Raw genomic sequence first — 23,636 nt, forward strand, 5'->3', positions numbered from 1 at the left:
AGTAGTAACCTTGATGAGAACACCAAGCAAAACTGTCCCTCAGAAAGGAATAGTTGGAAATTAGCGGAATTTTTTAAATTATATTTTATATACTGTATGCCATATAAAAGAAGGCAACAGAGTAAAACTTGGGGACTGGAAAATTACTTGCCCGTGTCGTGACCTTGTGTGATTATTTTGGTGTGGCAAAGTAAGAATTTAACCACATGACTCTATTCTACTGGGGAAAACGTGACTGCATATTTCTGAGAAACTGTACCCTGCATATATCTATGTCCCTCACCCTAAGCAATTAAAGCAAACTCAGATCTACAGTAAAAATATTGGGCACTTTTTAGGAAATACGGCCTACTATCTATTAGTTGACAAGTCTCATCTTATCTTTAATGGTTTTATTTACATTTTCTTTTTAAGACTGTGTACTTTGAAACCACGGAAGAACAAATGTTTCACTTCTGTAGCATCATAGTAGACTGAATAATTTTCTAGCTAACTGCTACTAATTTCACTACGAAAAATAAATTCAGAGAGAAAATTTAACACCCATGGTGAAAATAACCCTAAATGCATTATCTTCTTCCTGACTTCCTCAATCTCATATGCACAGGCTTTGTTCCCATGGCCTGTTTATAAGATGGTTGTTTTAAAACTCAGAACGTGTTTCCCCACAGAAACTGTATCATAAGCAGAGGCTCGGCCCTCAGGCCATGCTATAGGAGTAGTACTGCTTCCTGCTCATGTTCACACAGCTCATGCTACCTGAGCAGCAACGGGAAGAAAATGGATGAAAAGAGCCTCGCGTGCACCCTACGTTCTACCTAGTCTTTTGCCAAAGATTTCAGTCTCTTTAAACTCCAGGCCCCAAGCTGCTTCTGAGATTTCCTTAGGGCTGGAATCCACTGTGGATATAATCAATACACTTACATATACCTCCTGAAGTCATAAATACCTGAGAAGGAGAAAGCCCAGCTCCCCAGCAGGCATGATGGGAAGTGGACTGGAAGCTGCCCTTTCCCTGTGCAGGCACATCTAAGAGCTTCCTGAACAGGGGAAACAGTGTCAGCATTTTTTGTGGTGACCGTCTTCCCATGAGCACAGGCAAGACAGCCTTGAGCAGTGATACATAGTTTTGCCTCTCCTCCTTTCCCATCAGCTGTCGTTTCTGCTATCAGAGTGTCTGCCACTAACAGTCTCCCCGCTTGCAATTTGCTGTTTCCAATCTGTCATCTGAGAAATCAGATGACCAGAGCTGTTAGACCTATGTGTAAATTGAGAGCCAAGCTCTGAGAGATAGCCAGAGAGCCTCTCCTTCAGGAGAGCCTGTAGTAGGTTTCCTGGCAGCCATTTCTTTTCTTCTCGGAGCTTTTCTTATCTAATTCCCTGCTTGACAGTCTCAAAAAGCTGACCTCCATCTGCAAGAGGCGTTCCTGTTGTATGGTACAGGGAACACACCAGCACAAGAAAAAGAGATACCCGTTCTAGTGCAGGTAGGTGCCCAGCACCTAGCCTGGGGACCTTCAGACTCAAACAATCTCTGGGTTCCATTTCCTTGCTTGTACAATGGATAGAACCATACCAAGTTCACTTAAAAATTGTGAACTGCTTTAGAATTAGGTATTATGAACATAATGATCTTTAAAAAGAACTATCATCATTCTTAGGGGCTCTATAAACTAGGGCTGCTTTTATAAATGAAATTGTATTGGAACACAGCCTCTCCCGCCCCTGTATGCATTGTCTATGGCTTCTCTTGTGCTCCAAGGGCTATAGCAGTGGCAACAGAAATTGTATGGCCCACAAAGCTGAAAATATCCACTATCCAGACCTTAACAAAAACACTTTTCTGAACTATCTTATCAAGAAGTGTTTGATTTTCAATCAAGTAAGGTTTCATTTTCCCACACACACAAAAAAACCCAGTTGCTTAATATGGCATATTCACAACACAGGCCATAAGCTTAACAGAAGACCTTCAATAATAATACTGTTATACTAATAACACACAAGAAATTCATTATACAAGTTTTGTTTGTTTGTTTGTTTGTTTGTTTGTTTGTTTTGCTATGTAAATCCATTCCCATGAACAGAAAAGTCCTCAAAATTATTTAAATTCAATTCTTAAAAAGAACAATGTGCTCTGGGTTGGGATTTTTTTCTGGTGTGTATTTTAGGGGGAAAAATAAATCAGTATTACATTATCCCTATTGTGTCTCACAGCAATGAGGGTGACAAAGCTGCCCACAGTTGTCAGTGCCAAACACGCTGTGGCAACTCAAAGATTAATCAAAATGACATCTCCAATTTTTTTCCCTTCCTAATCAGGCCTCAACATCATGGGCCATCCGGCAAATCAATAAGCAAAGCTAGGTGCCCTCATCATTCCCAACGTGGCAGCTCTGCATTTTTAGCCAGAAGATGAAGGCCCTCACTGTGACATAAACACTCCTCTCTTTTGGTTTTTTACCTCTTCCATGACATGACATGCCCTTCTATGATTCTGAACCTCACCCTGGTATGCATGTGACCATGCCACTTTGTCATAGAAAGCAACACCTCTTACGATTTCAAGATAAAATGGGCGTGGGGGTACCTGGCTCGAGAATACACTTGCACATTCTACCAAAGAGACTTAGGAATAAAGTAGGAATAGGCTGTTATGAAGCGTTTGTGAAAAACTGATGGAGTCTTATAGTCCATCCTCCATTCCTGGGGGAAGGAGGCACAGGGACTGACCTATACCCACCCCTTCCTCCAAACTTCCACCAAGACGGACTTGCGGCACAGCTGAGAATTCCTTACTTTTGGCTTCAAGCCCCATCCTCTGCCTTGTCTCTCTAAGCCCTATCCCCCAAATCCTTATCCCACTGACACCTCCTGTTTTCTCTTTATGAACTCTGGAGTTGCTCTAGTGCTGAAAGATCTGATAAATGCCCTAGTGTCAATTTACTCCTCCTCCATGTATTTAGAGGAGGCAGAGTGCTGGAGAAATGGAGCAAAGAATAGGTCTGCTCACACGTGGAACTAAGTTTGAACCTCTCAGAAAAGCCGAAAGGCAAAAGCCCAGGAAAAATTGGCTGGAGTAGAAAATACACAGACTTACTTACACCTGAGGAGGGGAGTGAGATATGCTGTGAGAACCCCAGAAACTCTAGGGGATACTGGAGAAGAAAGCTAAGAACATATGTACAATTGAGTAACCATGATCTAAGAGCCACCACGATTGGCCAATGTTAAAATGAACTCATTTGTACTCCATCTACTGAGGCCCAAGAACATTTGGGTTAGTTCATTCATTTGTTCGTTCATTCATTCATTCATTCACATGCTAGGCACAGTAGTGAACAAGCACATTCTATGCCCTCATAGTATTTTCAGATGAGGAAATTGACGTGAAGAAACCAAGTAATTTGCCCAACACCATACAGCTCTTCCTTAGCAAGCCCAGAGGCAAGCCCCGGTTTAGAGCCGATTTTATCCATTATACTTAACTGTCACTCAGGTTGATAGATTACCTACGAACTCTAAGACTCTCCCAATTTTGGGTATACCTTGCAAAGAACAACGGAGGCTCTCATATTGGTTCACCACTTATTACTGTGCGATTTTGTACATTACAAATCAGAGCTACGAATTCCTTATCAACCAATAAAATAGAGAATAAGACCTTTTCTTCCTATCCTAGAAGTTGTGACAATCTAATGGGAAGATGAACATGATGGCCTGTCAAAGCTATAAAGCCAGGGACACGTGTAAGGCAGGTTATACTGCACCACCATACACTAATACATCAGCCACCAACATTAATACATAGAAGCCAGAGGTAAAGAAAATAGCAGTTATTTTGGTGAAGGATGGTCTAAACGATAATATTATAGACTATCCAGTCTGTTAATAACACCCAACATAAAACCCCCACTGATTAATCAATAAAAATCATGCAATGGTTTCAGTGAAATGTACTCTCCCACGCACTCCCCTGACTCACATTCATTAATTACCTCATATTATTTGATATGTTCCCAGCATTTGCCTGAAATGTGATACTCTTAAGTTACACAGCGAAACTTTCTTAAAAATGTTCGGGCCCAAACCACACATCCACTATGATATCAAAAGTTCAGTTGAGCCACTCAGTTTTCAGATTCCCTGACTCAACATTTTTGGAGTTTTGTAATTAATTATATTCCATTATTACTGATCATCAATTAACTCAAAATGTTGCTGAGATGAGTATGCTGAAGAAGGCAGAATTTAATGATAATTTTAGACTAGTAGGACACTAAATTTCTCTCTTGTTAATAATTAACGTAGATAACTTATGTTTTTATTTATAGCTTCCAGAAATATCCGGCTTGTTCCTGTGCAGTGCCCTGTCAGCTAATCATCAGTGGTTCAGGATCTGACTGGGGCTGTTGTGTTTTATTTTCCACACCCACCTTTGACACAGAGCTCAACCAAAGGTTAAAGCAAGTGAGGGCATCACTACATATTATCTGGAATTCTCTACCCAGCCCAATCCTTTGATGTAGAAATATATAAAGGATGAAAAGGGATGACATTTCAATTTACCGGTTTCAATCTCCCAGATGTAAACAGAGTCATCTGCACATCCAACAATTAAAAAGTTCTCAACCGAGTGCCATTTGATCATCCTCACAGGGAAAAGGTGCTTCCGGGCACAAAAGAGGGCCCTCTTCTCCTCAAGGTGCAGGAGCGCCACGGAATGGTCACTGCACACACAGCAAAGGACCTGATTACTCCTTAGCTGTGCAAAACAAAAACAAAAAACAAACCAGCATTCTTTATAAGCAGTTAGTAAATAGTCAGATACTTTCTTCAAGATTAAATCATATATTCTCCCTAGTAACATAAAATTTTTGTTAAAGCCCCGTTTACAAAATGGCATTTCTGCTTTGTACAGCATCTCTCCACATAACACTCTACGTGGGAGCTTTAAACACTGAGTAGATTTTAAGCTCAACAACCTATCAGGAAGGTCAAGAGATGCAAGTAAAAAGGAGAAGTCCAGCCCAGACCTACTTATAAGATAAATGAAGGGCTTGACCATCACTCAGCCAAGTGAGGCTGTGAGGCAGACATCGGAAATAACGCAGGATCAAATAAACCCCAGAACTAATTTGTTGCCACAAAAAGAAGCTATTTGTAGACACAAGCTTAGGCCCAAGAGTATCATGAGCTGGCATTTTCCACTTAAAGCCTCAAAATGTGATTTGGTGCTGTTCCCAGAACTATACAGATTCTAATCCAAACAGGAAACTCAGTGTAGACACAGCCTAAAAGAGGTAAGCATTAGATAGTTCCGAATGAATGTACAGCCTCAAAGACACAAGGAACAAAAATAGGCTCATGGGACAAAGACTCTTAGGATCGTTTTTAAAAAGTCAGCATCTGGTTACCTTGAACACAGTTTAGAACAGAGACCATCCATGATGGGGCTGCTGAGGCTAATCTGGGAGGAGTTTATAGGGCAGCTCTGTGTCTCACAGTGAGAGCCATGCAATAGTCAGCCATGAATGTGGGTGAGTGGGATGGGGCGGGGGGAGGAGGGAAGCAGAGAGTGGCTCTTTTCTCTGTTTCTTTTCTAATCACCTTGCTGTATAATGCTCCTACTTCCACTACGTCAACTAGCCAGAGTTTCAGCTGCTGTGTTTAGAGCATCAGTTGTGATCCTCTGAGAATCTCCCAGTGCCCATCATTGACACTTTGTGGGGTATCAGGGAACATGTTATGTTTTCTAATTATTTTTAAAGGGACTGCAGAAATCCTGAGGGGGGTGGGGAAATCACAGAATGGCAGGTGAGAGAGATGGGGAGAGCCTGCACTTATAGAATGGGGAAGATGGCACTGCCTCTTCGATATTACTGCCTCTTGGAGAATCTGCCCAATGTACTTCAGGGAACTTAACACACACAACATGTTAACATACACCCAACACGTGAACACAGATCGCACCACAAGTAGACATACATTAGAGACCCACACTAGGCCAATCAGAATCTTTATTCTAGGCATTTGAATTGTAAAGCTAAAGGAAGTCACAGGGAGAAGAGAAAGGAGCAATTGCAGAACAGCAGACTATTTTGAGGTAGGGAGACCCGAGGAGTGACCTTGGTTTCTATATTTAAGTTCAAGTTGCGCTAGGTCCTTGCTGTAGTGTTTCGTAATGGATATCTAAAGATTGCCTCTTATGCCCTTTCACTGTCCTCCCTTTTTTATCTGACTTGGTTTGAATGGGTCCTGATGCTTAAATTATCTATGACTGAGACAGAAGTAAAAGGGGTCAGGAGTGCAACTGACTTGGACTTAGGTCCTGGGGCTGAGAGGAAAAAAAAAAAAAAGAAAAAAAAAGGAGCAAACCTCAGGAATAAAAGACATATCTAAATTGCCACATGAAAAAAATTTTTAAGTCACTTTACCTTGTTTCCCTGTTTTTAAATTACTTGTTGCTGAAATATGGCTTTTATTATGTCTTACTACAAAAATATAGTATAAGTTTTCTCTGAGTTTACTATAGAGGTGATTTTTTTTATATTACTATGGCGAAATAATTTTTACAAGCCAATCAACTAAATTACAAATTTAGGAAACTCAAAAGTTGGTTGTTCATATTTTAACAAATATATCAGCTCCATGGAATTTAAGTTCACACTGCATGAGAAAATTCTACCTGAAAGCACTTTGTTTTGCCCAGTGCAAGGTAGATGCTTATAAATTTGTTAAAGGTTGTTACTTGCTAAATAAATGAAAGGACAAACAAAAACCTATTTAAGAAAAAGAAAATGTAATTATCGGTATTATTATAAAAGGAAATTGTTGAAAGCAAAAGTTGATTTCTAATTTGTGGATTTCTATATGTTTGAATTGTTTTTACATTGAGTATTTATTACTTATATACTTTATTAATATAGAAGAGAGAAAAAAAGAAAATTCCATTAAAAATTAAGATACAGAACTAGGGAGAAAAAAGAAAAGAAATGTAAGTACTTAAAGATAATTAACTTTTGTAAAGCAAAGGCTGGACAAAACCATTGCTTTAAAACAAAATTATTTGTATAAGCTGTAATAATAACAAAATTCATATAAAACATTAGAAAGGGATGCATAAAAATCATCTAGTTGTAATGTTATATAACTTTCAAATTTATGTGATATGCTTTATTCTTTGTCTTCACTCACTCTGAAGTTCTCTGGTGACATCAAAAGGCTTGTTACTGGACCAGCTTCCAAAAAGAATTTATGCAAAATTTCTTCAGTAAAGATATCCCACAAGATGACACATGAGTCCCGGTCCCCAGACACCAGCCAACTTTGGTCTAATTTTGAAGAGAGGCCATGTGGATAAAGTAATGAAATAACACTTTGATGATGGCCTTTGAGAACTTTGTGAGGAAGGGAATCTGGAAAACCAAACACCATATAATACAAAAGTTATTTTTGTTCAAGAAATAGTCCTGAGATTGTCTTTTATAACTTTTTAATATAAGAAAACTACATATAATTAAAGCTAGGCAGTTGGATAAAAAAAAAAATCAACAAACAACCCTTGGACCATCTCAAAAGGCGAGTGCCTCTTTATAAGCCAGAGCATGCTTTTGATGAAGCACTAATGCTGGTTTTTCAGTCTACTAATTCTTTTTAAAAAAAACTTTATTGGGGAACAGTGTGTTTTTCCAGGACCCATAAGCTCCAAGTTAAGTCCCTTTCAACCTAGTTGTGGAGGAGGCAGCTCAGCTCCAAGTCCAGTTGCCGTTTTCAATCTAGTTGTGGGGCACGCAGCCCACCATCCCATGTGGGAATCGAACTGGCAACTTGTTGTTAAGAGCACACACTGTAACCAACTGAGCCATCCAGCCACCCCAGACTACTAATTCCTGACGGACTTTAGCAAGTTACCAATACCAATGCCATGAAATAGCAAACACTGTTCTAAAAGAGTGAATGAATTTGAACATTTGCCTCTACAAAAATAATCTCAGGACATTACTGCTGTCCTTTAAATTAGCATGACTAAGTCTAGTATAAAAGAAAAGCCAAGTTTCATAGAACATTTTTGCTTTCAAAGATATTAGAGATTACCTAGCTCTACCTCTTCATTTCACAGATAAAATATCTGAGGCTCAGAGAGGTTAAGCTGACTTTAATCCAAGTATGAAGAAGCACAGCATGTTTTAAGAGCATAGCTTTGCTGTTAAACAAATCTGGCTTTGTTTTTCTGGGTCACCATAGACAAGTTGCTTTCTCCTTCTAAGCCACAGGTACTGCATCTAAAAATTTGGGATAATAATAGCACTTAACTTCACACAAGACTGTTGGGTAGAACAAATAAGATAATGCCTATAATTTTCTTAGTACTGGCACTTGTAGGAAACTAGGTACAGTAATACCTTGGTTTGTAAGCATAATTTGTTCTGGAAACAAACTACTCGTATTGCAAGACATCGCTCATTTGCCACGTTAAAATGTATTACAATAGAAATGTTAGCTCGTTTTGCAGAACACTCGCAAACCAAGTTACTCGCAATCCAAGGTTTTACTGACCATAGCTGTACTAGAACACAGGGCTACTGACACCCAGTTTCCACACTGCTTTTCAATTAGCTAAACCTAAAAAAAATTGGAAAGGACCACAGACCACAAATTCTCTTTATTCAAATTAAAAATGAGTCCCAAAGAGTCATTATCACTTCTATTAAAGAATCATTAGCTACTTTTAATCCATCAGGCATATCCTCACTTTATATCCCCTAAGCAAACCAAGATGAATATTAATTCGGATTCTACAAGTCAAATGTAGGTTTCTGCTTGTTTTCTGGATAAGATGAATCAGCCTTGGTAAAAAATGCTAAGGTCTTAAGCTTTTTTCACTAACTTTTAACAGTAGCCATTCATTTCATTGTTAGTCACTGAATCCGGTTAGTAAGGGGATTTCAATCACTGAATCCCTAGTAACTTTTATTAAGTAGCCAAAGTAAGCTGAGAATAGTAGACAATGTAACAAGATTTTTTTTTAAGTGAGATTTAGTCTTTTTACTTAAGGATCTTGTAGTCAAGTAGGATCCATACAATAAAAAATGGCATACAAATTAATCTACACATCTCCAAATCTCAACCACCACCTCCTATATTTCCTTCCTTTACATAAGACAACTTACTGCCCAACGGTCTCTATTTAATAGGCATTCAGGGTTACAATGCACAAAGATATCATAAGAACATATTTATATTTCATTAACAAAGAAAGAGAAAATAAATAAAACAGAAGATACCTTTTTCTCCAGGTTGACAAATATTGAAAAGTTTAATAGGACACAAAGTTGGCTAAGGTTTGGGAGGAAAATGTATTTGCATAGGTTGTTAGTGGATACACATGTATAGTGATACATGTTCTTTGGGAAACATTTTTAGATATATTTTCAAAATTGAAAATATACACAAATGTTGAACTAATACTTCTGGGAATTAATACTATAGATATACCCGCATACATGTGCAAAAGTAGCTAATTCTGCATCGTCTTAGCTAAAGACTAGAAAAAACTTAAACACACAATACTTTTAAAAACTAAAATTATTATTAACCATTTTAAATGGGCTCATAAAGAATGTGCTCTAAAATATTTTATTAAGATGTGTTTAAGGGCATTCCAGTAAATGTGTGTAGAATATGCTTCTGTTTGTACAAGATAAGAGAATGTATATTGCTATGTTGGTATACGCTTATATATGCACAGAAAAATATGAGAAGGATACAAAGAACTTACTAGCAGTTGCTTTTGGTGAAGGAAACAGGAAGATCAAGAAAAAAGAGAAACATATTTCTCATTGTATAACCTTCTGTATGATTTTTTAAAAAACGTATATATTTATATATACCATATTTCTCCATGTATAAGACGCACCCCTTTTAAAAAAAATCTGGGGCCTAAAAACTGGGTGTGTCTTATACAGTGGTTGTATGAATACAAAAACAAGTGTGAAAAAAGCGGGAAATGCAAGTAAAAATCTACAAGGTTGTATGAGTGCAAAAACAAGTGTGAAAAAAGCGGGAAATGCAAGTAAAAATCTACAAGGTTGTATGAGTGCAAAAACAAGTGTGAAAAAAGCGGGAAATGCAAGTAAAAATCTACAAGGTTGTATGAGTGCAAAAACAAGTGTGAAAAAAGCGGGAAATGCAAGTAAAAATCTACAACCACTGTATAAGATGCACCCAGTTTTTAGGCCCCAGATTTTTTAAAAAAGGGGTGCGTCTTATACATGGGGAAATACAGTAAACATGTATATATACATATCTTAATATTTCATGTATCTATGTCTACATCTATATCTATCTATCTATCTACACAGAGGGAGCCAAAATATATACATATTTTAAGAAAGAAAACCTATTAAAATTGTAATAATATATACCGATAATAAAAGATGAATACAAGTTATGTATATACATTTTTTGGCACCCCTGACACACACACACACACACACACACACACATATATATATATCATTAAAACATGTACAATTTTTTTATTAACAAATGCCAGCAAATATTTTAAGCTTTGGCAATCTTCTTAGTATAGATTTTAAAAGTTAAAATTTAGATAAATATGGTTGAATAAAATTCAATGACCTTTTAGCAAAGAACCGCCTTCTAAAAGACCTGCTTTCGCAGCATGCAGGGCCTGCGTAATGAAAATTGTCCCATCTTCACAGCCACATACTAGCTTATCAAGACTTGGAACATACTCTGATGAAGTGACCACCACAGTTCCAGCTCCATCTTTAAACCCATAGAAGTAGTCAATGATACTTTGTGACATGATATGATGCTTATCAAAATTATCTTGAAGGGTCCAGGTAGTAGTTATTGGTATCTCTGAAAGGAAAACACACAAAAAGGGAAAATTTGGTTTATATAGTCATCACAGATATAAAAAATAGTGTCAAGACACCATCCATTGGGGTACATGGAGGCTCCTAAGCTGTACTAATAGTGGGCTATAGGCAGAAAGTTCCCCTGCCATCCACTGTCTTTACTCAAAATGCAACTTTATTGTTCCTCTGTCCTCCAAGTATCCTCAGAAGAATAGATGTGCATTAGTGCATTCATTTTAGACATAGGGCAACTGAAAAGAACTGAGCTACTCTTCCCGTGATGTACAGTGGTGGACCAATCTCATGAGTTCTCTACTTGCCTTAGCAATGTTAAGAAGGAAAATTGAGGGTCTTTTAGTTGTGTGAGGTGAATGGAAGAAATTTATTCTTTAAATGTTAAGTGTAGGAATATCTCAAAATCATACCATAACCCCAGGCAACTATCTGTGGCTACCAAGAGCACTGGTTACAATTTTATATAGCTGACCGCCCAAGCATTTGAACTGGGCCTCCGGCAGGTTCAGGAAGTGGGGGAGGCATGGCATCCAGGAGCAAAGAAGGCAAGTTGAAGCCAACCTCTGCTCTCTGAAAGGGCCTCTTCCACCTTGCAATACACGTGCCACAGTGGCTGTGTAAACCACAATCCCAAACCTTAGACTAGCACCAAGAGTTGTCCCAAATGTCTCTGGTTCTAATGAGAAAGAAGGTTGACTACACGTTTCATTCTGCTGCTGGAAGTAGAGCAGACGTGAGAAATCCAAGAGCCGCCATGAAGTAGGCTGAGGAGTGGGGATGATATACTCTTTACCTGTTAAAGTTGACTTGTAAGAAACTTTTCCACATACCCTACCAAGCTCTAAGTCTATTTCTTGACCCATTTCTTATTAATCTAGGACTCAATGAATCATTCTGAAAACATTTGGGACAGAAACACTAAAAGTAAACACCAACAGTAAAAATGTTAACTAATGGAAATGTGTGCTTAGAAGTGTAAGTATTAAGAACCCTGTGTCCGCCGTGCTCAGACACCCAGCCACCCAGACAATGATTCCCAGAGATGATGCACTGATTTTGGAATAAGGTGAACAGTGTAAGACAGGGGTTCCTCAATGTGGAATATATAGTCTGAGCAGCTTGAAAGCTTTCCACAGTAATGTTTACTTTGATGATTTTTCATTCTGAGAAAAATTAAAATAAGCGAATGTTAAATCACTCAAATTGCCAAACTTAGTGCCCGAGTTTATATCTGTCCCCAAGAAGCTGTACTAACCCCAACAGAGAAATTGTCTGAGAAAGAGTACAGCATACAGACACGACAAATTGAAAGACGTAAGTATGGTGCACCAGCCTACCCTATATCATTGTTGCCAGCATTCATTGTATTTCAGTGAAACATCACTCATTAAATTAATGTCATTTTGTATTATTGTTTAAGATCTATATGCAATTTTTGTTGGCATCTAATGCATAGTAGTACATGAGAAAATTTTTCTTGTTTGTAGCCTTGTTACTCAACTTAGAAAAACAGAGTTAATTATAAACTAGTTCTCAGAAGATATGTGATTAGAGATGGAAATTGTCTTACCTCTAGGGGAACCATCAAACTGGGATATGGGAACATCAGGGATGTGCCACAAAGTAATTCTTCCCGAGACTTCACCAGAGAAAAGCACTTTATAAAAAGGCTCTTTCCTTTCATTCATGTAGCCCATGACAAAGGGAAGGCTCTGGTCCAAACAAAAAGTTATTGTTTATATAGGAAAATATCTAAGTATAAAATGACAATCACTATTTCTCAATGGATGAACAAGACTTCATAGATGAACTTCATTGAAAGTTTCCATTTATTTCCACTGTTCCAAAAATTTCAAGTAATTACAATCTCTTAGTCAAGAAAAATACAGTTTTATAAAATGAGAAGTGATGTCATCAGTTAGACTTCAGGGAGTTAGTAAGAATATCTAACATTTATTGAACATGTTCTGTGTATGTATTACCTATACTGTTAGGAACTTTGCATGTATTCAGTTAAATAATCCTCACAACAATCCCATGAGGTTGGTACTATCATTGTCTTCACTTCACAGATGAATAAACTGAGGGTCACGAGCTTGATTTACCTGAGGTGATTTAGATGGCAATGGGCTTTTGAATCCAGTAATTCTGACTTAAGAGCCCATATCTTGATGACAGTACTCTACTGTCCACTAAGAAGACCTGATTTCAGTTCCAATTATCAGTTAAAATAACAACAACAAATATTTGTAAGGTAATTTTGTGTTATTAAAATGTTTTCCACTTTTTATTGACCATTTTTCAGATTTAACATACTTGATTCCAAATTTCCCAAGTGCTCACAAAGAAAAACAAAAATGAATTCATAAATTAAAATATGTTTATATTATAATATTAATATAAATATGTACCACATATTTATGATTTATATAAATGTTATACACTTATAGAGAGAGTTATAATTTTGCTGAGGCAGAGTATGACTATTGTGCATCAGTACTTTGAAAGACATGCTTTCTTTCGCTAGTGCATGAGTCTAGATTAGAATCTCCCTACTACCTTAGAGCAATACAGATGTTCTTTGGACAGACTTGTATACAGAGATTATGCACAAAGGAATAAAATGATTAAGTGGTTAGAAAAACAAAAACTACTTTTGATGTACAAATAAAAGGCACCCTGAAAAGAAAGCCAACTGCTGGTGTTAGAATTAAAGAAGTTTAAGAAAAATGACAGTTCCTAGTCAAAAAGTATGTGTTTGAAGGTCCCGACTTAGGTATATTAGTGGAAAAATTCTATTCTGTATCTTCATGGAATATTAAGGGCAAAAATACTGCTACATTTAATTCTCACAACAAAGCTACAAAGTAAGTAAATATTATTATTCCTGTTATGGAGATAAGGAAACTAATACAGAAAGAGAGTACGAAACTAATTCAAGGCCATCCAACCAAGATATGCAATTCTCTGTGGTCCCAAGAAATTAGAACATTGCAGAAGGGTAAACAGTCCCAATGAAGTCAGCTCTCTGAATAAATCTTGTTTTATTTTTATTTTATTTTTTTTAAGGTTCAGAAGGCAATTTGGGGTCTTAAGAGTTCTCATAGCCATCATTTTTGGATATGTTGGAATGGTATTGATAAAAGTTGGTTAAGTTGGCTTTTCAAACTCTCTCAGACTTCAGGAACCTTAAAATTAACTGGTCCTCCTCCCTGGTGATTTTGATATGGGAAGGAAGCGCCGTATCCGGAGGCTGGAGGGTTACTCAGTTGGTAGGCACACAGCCCCGCCTGCACAGCTCCGTGCTGCCCCTACAGCCCACGCCCCCGTGGCTGCCATCATCCCTGCTGCCCACAGCTTCTCACTGCCATTCCTCACTTGCTCACACCCACTCCTTGACACCTCAGTTCTCCTTCCCACTCTACTTCGGACAGTCACCTGAAAACCTACTCACAGCCCCATATGTGAATTCTGATTTTCATCACAGGACCCAGTACCCATCACAAGGAGTTTCCATCCTCCGAAAGGTAATATAATAGTCATTACGAGTGATTTCTCTTGGGCCAACTGCCTGGATTCAAATCCTGGTTTTAGCACATATGAACTCTATTAAAAGAGCTAAATACTCGATTTAGATAATTTACTTAACTTTTATGTCTCATGTTCTCTAACTGTGCAAGAAGGCTAATAAAAGCACCTACTGTGTGGGGTTACTGTCAGGATTAATGAGTTGATAAAGGGAAGGCACTTAGAATGGTTCCAGGCATTTGGAACATACTCAATAATTATTAACCATTCTTATTGTTCACCTTCAGAATAATTGAGAAACTCACTCCAAAGACTCATTACCAGACTCTGGGGCCAAACTGCCTGGGTTCAAGTTCTGGGAATTAACCTCTCTGAACATCAGTTTTAAAATGAGATCATGGTGGGGACTGATGTAAATGGGACAGTGTGTACGTTTGACAATAGTAGGGACTCAAAATTAGTCACCTATCATTATCACCATTGTCATTACTCTTAATTCATGCTCCCAAATTTCTTAACTGCAATCCTCAGGTTCTTTCTATCTCAGCTACTCTCACCTCAGCGCTGCAGTCTTACTCCTCAGCTAAGACCCTGGGAAGCCCAGCTCCTCATCTTAATAGCCAGGTGCCCTGCCACGGGGCTCAGTGATCATCAGCTGTGATTTGACACTAGGGAGACTCTCATAAAGCTACTAGAAAGAAGGGAGAATCTCTATTCTTGCTACTACTATACAACTCCATCAGCAGCTATGTTCCCTGCATCACAAATAGTAACTCTGAGAACATGTGACTCTCCAACCTTGATTTAATTCTATGGTATTGCTCCAAAAAACAAAAAAAATAAAACCCAAAAAACAAAAACAGTCCAGTCAATACTACATGTTTACACAGCACCCTTTTCTAAGCTCATTATGTCTATCAAATTCATCTCCCCACCCCACTGAAATGCCTTCATTACCTTTTAAATACAAGAGTGACTAAGAAGTCTTATATTTAGTGAATATGGGTGATGTTTTGAATACAAAGAATAATGTCTGACTTTAATTCTTGGCTGGATAAAGGGCACGCGGGGGGTCTGTGGATGGGTCCATCACCTTCTTTCAGATTCAGACGATTCTATTCATATTTCACTGGCTTCCAAGCACTTCCCTCTTTTAAAATACAAACACAACTGTGGTTGTCTCAATAATAATTATTGACAGAAGTCCCTAAATCTTTATCTTCACATTTTGTGAAACAATGTAAGATGGCATTTCATGACTAGTATTTTTTAAGTTAATTTTTAACTGCTATACTTTTTCCTCATAGTTATGTATTGTATTGATATTTGCGGTAGACTAGAAGTTCCTATTTAGCGTTTAGGGAAATTTGTGCTTTATAAAAATGCGCTCTGGAGCTAAAATGGAAGAAAGGGCAGGTCTTTTTAAAGTAACTAAAAATGCCTTTCTGAGTAAGCCACAATACTGCTTTTGTGATCAACAGCAACACAAAGCTCTATCGCAGCCAACAAATGACTTTGGAAATACTGCTGGATGCCGTAATTCTAAAGTTTGCCCCAGTGGTACCTGAAGTTCTAATTTTTGGCTGACAGTTTCTTAATCAAGTTTTTGCAACAAAACCTCACAGATATGTTAAAGGAAGTGTCGCTGAACTATAGGATTTTCAACAGCCCTGATGTCTAATTAAGCAAACCATCACTCTGTAAAAAGTAACATGCTTCCATGGTTGACATCGCAATAACTCAAAACTCCTCCAGTTTCCATGAAATATATTTTTGGATAATTAACTGTTGACTAAGTCCAATAGGTTAAAAGAAAACAGTTTGGTTAATACTACTATAATAAAATAACTGCTTAAATTTCCAGGCTTCATAGAGTGTCAAAGATATAATTCAGTCAAGTAAAAGCTCATAATTATATCTTCAGTTCTCTACCAGGAATCATAATTATGCTTGTTTTAACAAGAAAATTTATTCAGAAGAAGAGCTAAATACACGTGACAATAATCTCAATATATAGTTAACTAAAAAATAAAACAGGATGTAAATAATTTGATAGAGTTTAAAAATAAGACACATCAAAATGTTAATAATGTATTAAGCCATCTATTAAAAGGGTCAGTGAAAAATGTGTGTGTGTGTGTGTGTGTGTGTGTGTGTGAGAGTATACAGAGGGTGCGAAAAAATGTATACACATTTTAAGGAAGGAAAAAGCTGTATTAAAATTATGCTGATGGTAACCACTTTGAGCACCTCTTGTAATTGCAGAAGTCAAACATGACATATATTCATCTTTTGTTATAGGTATATATTATTACAATTTTAATACAGCTTTTTCGTTTCTTAAAATGTGTATGTGTGTGTGTGTAGAGAGACAGAGAAAGAGAGAGAGAGAGAGAAAGAATATGGCAAAATGTTGACAATTGATGAATCTAGGTAAAGGGTATATGAATGGTGATTGTACTAATTTGAAACTTTTCAAATATTTGAAAAATTTTCAATTAAAATAAGTCAATACATAAAATAAGAAATATTTACAATAGATATTTATGCTAGTGAAATTGGAATTTTAATTTCTTTGTTTTTTAAACATTTATAATTTTCTATAGTAAATATGTATTGTTTAATCAGGCTTCAAAAAATAGATTTTTTAAAGGCAAAGTTTTCTCTTCAGTAGCCATTAACACTTAGCTTTGATTTTCTTGTTAACAACTTGATGTGATTCTTCAGTTTTTCAACCCGGACTTGGTTACAGACAAAGCAACACTTATCTAAGAAACGGAGTGAAACGGCTTTGAGGTAGCCCCTCTTTTCTTGCATTACCTTATTTTCCTGCACAGAAGTAGAGCACAGTAAATGAGGATAAATGGTCTCTTTAAGCACTCTTCCATCAGCAGGGTATATGCTTTTTGAAAGCCCACTGCGTGGCAAAAAATAAAAAGCAAAGTTTACAACTTTGGGCTCCTTTATTCGTTTTCTTTTCCCCTCCCACTTTCAAAAGCCGGATGGTACCATTCAACTTTCTAAATTCTAGTTAGAAATTGTTGGGTTAATAATTACAAGTGACTTTTTGAAAACCCAGCACCAGCTGTACAAGTTATACATGGTTAATCTCATTCCTTCATCCCCTGCTGTTTTATACAAAGGCTGAAGCCTACCAAGCCCTGAGTAAATCTTCTAGTGCCAAAGTTGTTTTGTTCTGGTTTTTGATCATGGGCAGCATGCGAGGATTTTTCCATAATAAACCTCCCAAAGTTCATTTCCAACCTGAATGTTTTGTATGCCGCTCCCATCTGAGCCCACCTGTTCAGCAGCTGATAGATGTAACTGTGACCATCTTCTGTCCAGATGATGATTCTGTGAGCAGCAAGCACCTCTCCACCAGCAAAGAACTGCCCACTTTTAGTGACTTCAGTGCACAGAAGGGAAAAATCACAGTAATCATAAACCTACAACACAAAATGAATAGCACACATTAACCAAAGCTTCCAATCTAATCTGCCAATGAGATGAAAGATAAATTGTGCTTATCAAGACTATTGAGATGACAGCATTAATGCAACAGCATATTAAGTATTAATGATAGGCCACACTATACTCATGTATCAAGGTATCTTACTAGTACTTATTTTTTCGTATTTATCCTATGGTAGGTTTCAGTGGATAAACTTTATTTGGCTATCTCATTTCAAAATGTGTCCATTAAGCACAGAGACCAAAAAAATCCCCAAATCTCTATATAATTTTATTATTTCCATATAGATCGTCCAATTTTAACATTTGCAAAATGTATTACACAAAAAATGTTTATACAGAAGAAATCCTTTGTTAGACCATACACTTTGCATTTTCACTAAAACTATATCAGCGTATAAGTAAGACAATATTGTGTTGTTAACTAAGCCAGGTATATCAAACATTAAAGGAAAAAATATGCTATTAAGTAATGATAACTTAGTTTTGTTTTGTTTTTTCTTGGAGACATCAATGAATAGATTTATAAGAAAGGTATGTATATTCCCTAAAAACAAATGTAGTAACAGAATAGACAAAGAAAAAAAAATCTATAAATAAGATCAGTTTGGGTAGGTGAAAATTATTAGTTTTCTTTTTAATTCTAAAGGGGAAGCACTAACTTTTGAAAATAATCTAGAGATAAAGGCTCATTATTACTATGGCTTGTTACTAATAAAATCAGCAATATATACTACTTATATAATATCCTGAGAAGCAAAATAGCTGAGGAGTGTAAAACTAATAAAAGTCATTCATTAAGAGAAGGACGTCCATACTCTGGTAATAATGTTATAAAGACTTTGTATCACGTTTAAACCATATTCTTATAATTGTTGCACTGAACAAGAAAAAAGTATATTTGTATATCACTGGTATTTATTATATGTTATTTTATAATACCTTCCAACATTTAGAAAATACCACCAATAGAAGCCTCTCTGTATATGTGCAAAATCGTATTGTCCGGCAGTTCAGCGAGTCGAGAAATTTGGATTCCTTTTCATAGATATCTTGCTTTTCCTTCAAAAGGAATGAAAACATTTTAGTACTAGTTCTAGGTAATTTATATGTGACTGTATCAGAAGATTGGCTCTCCTAAACTCCTGAAATAGAGCACACCATTATTATAACACAAAAAGTACCCCAGTTTCCTTTTAAGCTTTCTGAACTAAAAAGTTAGCTTGTAAAAGAAAGCATAAACAGGCAACCCACATGGATTCAAGGACTCATTACATGCAATCATTCAACAAACATCCTGTGGGGGATGAACCCGGATGCTGAGAATGTAAAGATAAGAATAAGTTACTGACTTTCAGACATGGCAGAAATAACCACCCTCCACCCCCCCCGCCCCCCAAAAAAGAAAGAAAATAATTTTTTAAAAACCCTGCAGTATCTTAATCACTACAATAGAAAAACACACAAAGTGTTTTGAAAAGATAGAAGAGTGACCAGCATAGAATATATAGAATGCTATATTCTCAATCAGTTTTTGAAAATGCTGCGTGTGCGTTTCTTGGGCTCAGTATGCCAATAAACTCCTAGGCTTCTTCAACCAAGACATCCCTAAAGACAGCCCAGGGCTCTATGGGGCAATCAGAACAATTTTGTCACTAAAACAAGTACTATGACTGTTCTCTTGCCCATCCCCTCCACTTGTAGCCTGAAGCCAGGGGGCAGGTGAATGATGAATGAATGCACTGGACTTCCAGTGTACGTGACCCCTAGTTGTTCACATCATCTCCCTGCCACCACTCACACCCAGAAGAAAGGGGGTCTTCTACTGCAAGGGACAGAAAGATATTCTTCCATGACTTTCATTTTCAATGAAAAATGTACTTAGTGTGTAGGTGCATGTATAGGTAAAAACATTTGTATAGACATGGAGAAAAGGATGCAAGCACACACTCTAACTGTTACCAATGCCTACCTCTGGCATTGGAAGCAGGAAGAGGGATGGGGGAGGTAAAATTTATACCCGTCTATGTTATTTTAACTTCTAACAATAGCATGTAACATCTTTGTAATTTAAAAAAAAATCAATACATATTCTTGAAACTAGAGAAAAAAGTTTTACAAACCAACCTGAATGCTGCTGATAGATGAAGAGAGATCCCATACTTTGAGTTCACCAGCTACTGATACGACCAAGAGAGAATCTTCTGTAAAAACAAAGGTTGCATATCAGCTGGCCACTGCTATAACTGGTTGTTGTGAAGATCATTTCATAGTCATTTAAGGATTATGCAGGGCTAGGTAGGTGGAAAATAGTCTGCATTGTTGGTTTTTTTTTAAAATGAAGATTTCAGATCACATTTTAAATTTGTTTTAAAATTTCAGAGTGATCCCCATGGAAAAGGAGAGCACCACGAAAGGCAGAACCACATTCAAACCATCATTTTGGCAATATGACACCTTCCTAGTTCAGAAATCAGTAAGGAGCCAGGCTTCCTTTTCCTGTGTAGACACTCATTACAGAAACTATTATATAATTCATGACTCCATCTAGAACAGGGGTCGGCAAACTTTTGAGATGGAAGAGCCAATCCTGCCCCTCACAACAATTTAAAAAATATTTGAGAACCATAAAACAAATGAAATCACCATTATGTGAATAATATCCTTTAAAATTTTTTATAAATAAAACTATGATAGTTTTATTTTCATTTTCAATTTTACTTCAGAGCCACATGTACATACCTAAAGAGCTGCATGTGGCTTGCCAGCCGCAGTTTGCCGACCTCTGGTCTAGAAGATACAGAAGGACAAAACTTCCAAGGGTCCTGCTAACTTTGAACAAACTCCCGCTTGTCACTGTTAAGATGTACCAAGCAAAACAGGGTGGTGGAAAGACAGATTCCTCTCTTTCCACTCCATCTTAATCTCTCGCTCAGTTTCCAATGACTTGAACCACTGCCCAGGGTGTTCTCAGTTTTTCTTGATCTGGCTTAGGGAACTGTCCCCACTAAACAGGCAAACATAAAGAATCGTTCTAAACTCTTGCCCAATAATTTAACAAATGGTTCAACAATGATATTTTATAACATGCAATCTTAGTCTTATATAATACCCAACTATTACCTTGAATTCTCATGGAGTGAACAATGCACATGCAGTTGATCCAATCAGGAGACTGAGACGATGTAAAAGTGTGAACAAGCGTCAAAGTTTTGGCATCAACTATAAGAATGTCTTGATATTCTCCACAGCATAGAAGCCAGCCTTCTCCTGTCATCCGGAATGAGCAGTGGTAATACTATGCAAACGGAATTCAAGCAAAGTTTCATTATCACTCGCAACTAACATGACTTTGTCTGTGGTGGACGCTTCCCTGGATTTTTATTTTATCATTTATTCAATTGAGGTATTATGATGAAGAGCAACTAAAATGTCTCTGAGTTCAGTTATTCTATACTTCTAAAGTGCTGATTTTGAACTTTAGTCTTATTTCTATGTCACCATTTTTCTAGAAAAGTGGATCTTTTGTGAAGGATTCTTATTCCAAACCATGGAAAGCTTAAAAGCATACTATTTCTGGAGTGCTGTGTAGAACTAAACAACAACAAAAACCAGGTTCCTTATCCTAGCAACACTGCTACATGCTAAGAAGAAATAAAAGTGTTTGAAGAGCATTTGAAGCAATCTTGTGCCAAATAAATTGTGAGAATAGCTTTTATTGAAGATCTAGTAATATATTCTACTCTTGATGAGCTCTCACTGAGCAAATTTTGATCCCACCAGAAAGGAGTCTGTGCATGTTGCAATGCAGGTCATCAATGCTAAAAGCAATGGGTGAAATGTGAAAAACGCTGTCAGCACCATTGGAACCATGCAACTCACCTTACATATATGCGTGGTGTCTAGCTATCAAAAGCCAAAATCGGTTTTAAATATTGGAAAGTAATTATAAAGGTTATGGCTAAGCCTCTAGCTCTCTTTTCATAATTAAGAAATTAAGAACCTATCCTCCCAAAAAAGATTAAAATTGGTAATAAATAAATAATAAAAAACAAAAGAAAACAAAAAAAAATTTTTTTATAAAACAGCATATCAGAATTAAAACAGAATCTCTCTGTGTGTTTGTGTCTGTTTGTGTTTTGTGAGTGTACCTAAGGAAAAATGAGGAAATTGTCCCTCAAATTTATGTTGAAAGACACAGAAATAAAAAATGAATCAGGAAAAAATGGCTGAATAATAACTTTTGGGAAGAAAAAAGTCAAAATAACAGATGAAAACAGACAATATTCTCCTTTAACGACAAAATAAAAAATTCAGGAAAAGAATATCCGCCAAAGACATTTCTTCACATGGGTTTACAGCGGTGAACGAAGGAGCGGTAGGAGCCAGGACTGTTGGGAAGGAAGTGAATGTACTTACACAGATTGCAGTGTGCCTGTAGGGAAGTGTGGCCTTCTCCACGCACTGTCCGTTGGTGACATTCCAAACACACATCTCCCTAGCAGAGATAACTTTGTATTATTCTCTGTCGTTTCCACACAATTGGCTGGAATAATTTTTGTGCCACCAAGTTTTTCCTTAGTGCTGCACTTAAATGCAGCCTGATCGTTTATGTGGCTTTTTGTTACAGATTACTGGGCAAGAAAATGTTGTGGTCATTAGCAGGGATGACATACTGTACCTGTGTCTTTTTGTTTGGGTAATGACACCCTGTCGCCAGCCTACAAAGCTTACCTTAGCGCCAACATGAAATACAACAAATTGTGGGGATACAGCCATCACGGCTTGTTAGAGTGACAGTACAACAATCTTCACATGGAAACTGCATCCTCTTGAAAATGGTTTATTTCACTGAACTTAAACTACATATTCTGAAAAGCATAAGCACCTACTGCTGTGTCTTGTGAAGATCAAGTATCCTTTTTTTAAAAAACTAAACAGTGCCACCAAGAGGCTGCATTTGGTCTACCATTGACAGGGTTTATTTCTTTGCTTCTGAAATCCTGAAATCATCCTTGCCACTTAATGTGTAGAAAATTCTCGTTGTTTAGAAAGCTCTGACTTGGTTGCATGTATGTTACAAAGAGATAGACACAGTTATGAAATACAGCTATAAAAATACACCCTGTATAAGACAGTTTAAATCTCTATGATTTCTGTTCACAAAAACCAGAATGGCTGTTTCAGAATTGTTTGGTAATATTCTTCTATTTTGACTGCTTCAGCACACAAGCAAAATTTTCCATGGAAGAAAAATGAAAGCTTTATCGGCTTTAAGGGAGAAGCTGCTGTTAAAAAACAAAAGATATGGACTGATAATGTTAAACGCATTTGGTCATTTGCAGGGTTTGTTGTTTTTCTAGCCAAACACCGGGACTCAATCTTGAAATCAGTGATTCTCAACCTGGGGTGATTTTGTCCCCACTAAGGACATTTGAAAACGTTTAAAGATATTTTGGGTTGTTACAGTTTAGGAACACACTACTGGCATCTAGTGGAGAAAGGCCAACGTGCAGCTAAACACCCTAGAATGCATACGATGGTCCCCCACAACAAAGAATTCTCCAGTGGTCCAAGTAATATTAGTACCGGGGTCGAGAAACCATGTTCTAGAAACAAAATATTCATGTTTTTTTTCCTCTGTTTATATCCAATCTATTCCAAAAATAACTGAGGCATGTAACTCAATAACAGAAAAGTGTGTGTGTGTGTGTGTGTGTGTGTGTGAGAGTA

At 37.1% G+C, this 23,636-nt stretch overlaps 1 protein-coding gene across 2 annotated transcripts in view; it reads right to left on the minus strand.

Annotated features, from left to right (window-relative positions):
- WDR72 (WD repeat domain 72) overlaps positions 1–23,636 on the minus strand; it is a 224,078-nt gene that overhangs the window by 153,709 nt on the left and 46,733 nt on the right. For both annotated transcript variants that reach the window (XM_019663897.1, XM_019663906.1), the window contains 10 exons: positions 22,323–22,401; positions 21,027–21,201; positions 20,031–20,107; positions 18,846–18,965; positions 17,733–17,878; positions 17,253–17,349; positions 12,475–12,616; positions 10,645–10,890; positions 7,198–7,418; positions 4,570–4,765 (listed from right to left, as the gene is read on the minus strand). In XM_019663897.1, the coding sequence (XP_019519442.1) occupies positions 4,570–4,765; positions 7,198–7,418; positions 10,645–10,890; positions 12,475–12,616; positions 17,253–17,349; positions 17,733–17,878; positions 18,846–18,965; positions 20,031–20,107; positions 21,027–21,201; positions 22,323–22,401 (1,499 nt within the window). The remainder of the gene's footprint in view (positions 1–4,569; positions 4,766–7,197; positions 7,419–10,644; positions 10,891–12,474; positions 12,617–17,252; positions 17,350–17,732; positions 17,879–18,845; positions 18,966–20,030; positions 20,108–21,026; positions 21,202–22,322; positions 22,402–23,636) is intronic.

Source organism: Hipposideros armiger, unplaced genomic scaffold (assembly GCF_001890085.2).
Source record: "Hipposideros armiger isolate ML-2016 unplaced genomic scaffold, ASM189008v1 scaffold_12, whole genome shotgun sequence".
In the NCBI taxonomy this organism is placed as follows: Eukaryota; Metazoa; Chordata; class Mammalia; order Chiroptera; family Hipposideridae; genus Hipposideros; species Hipposideros armiger.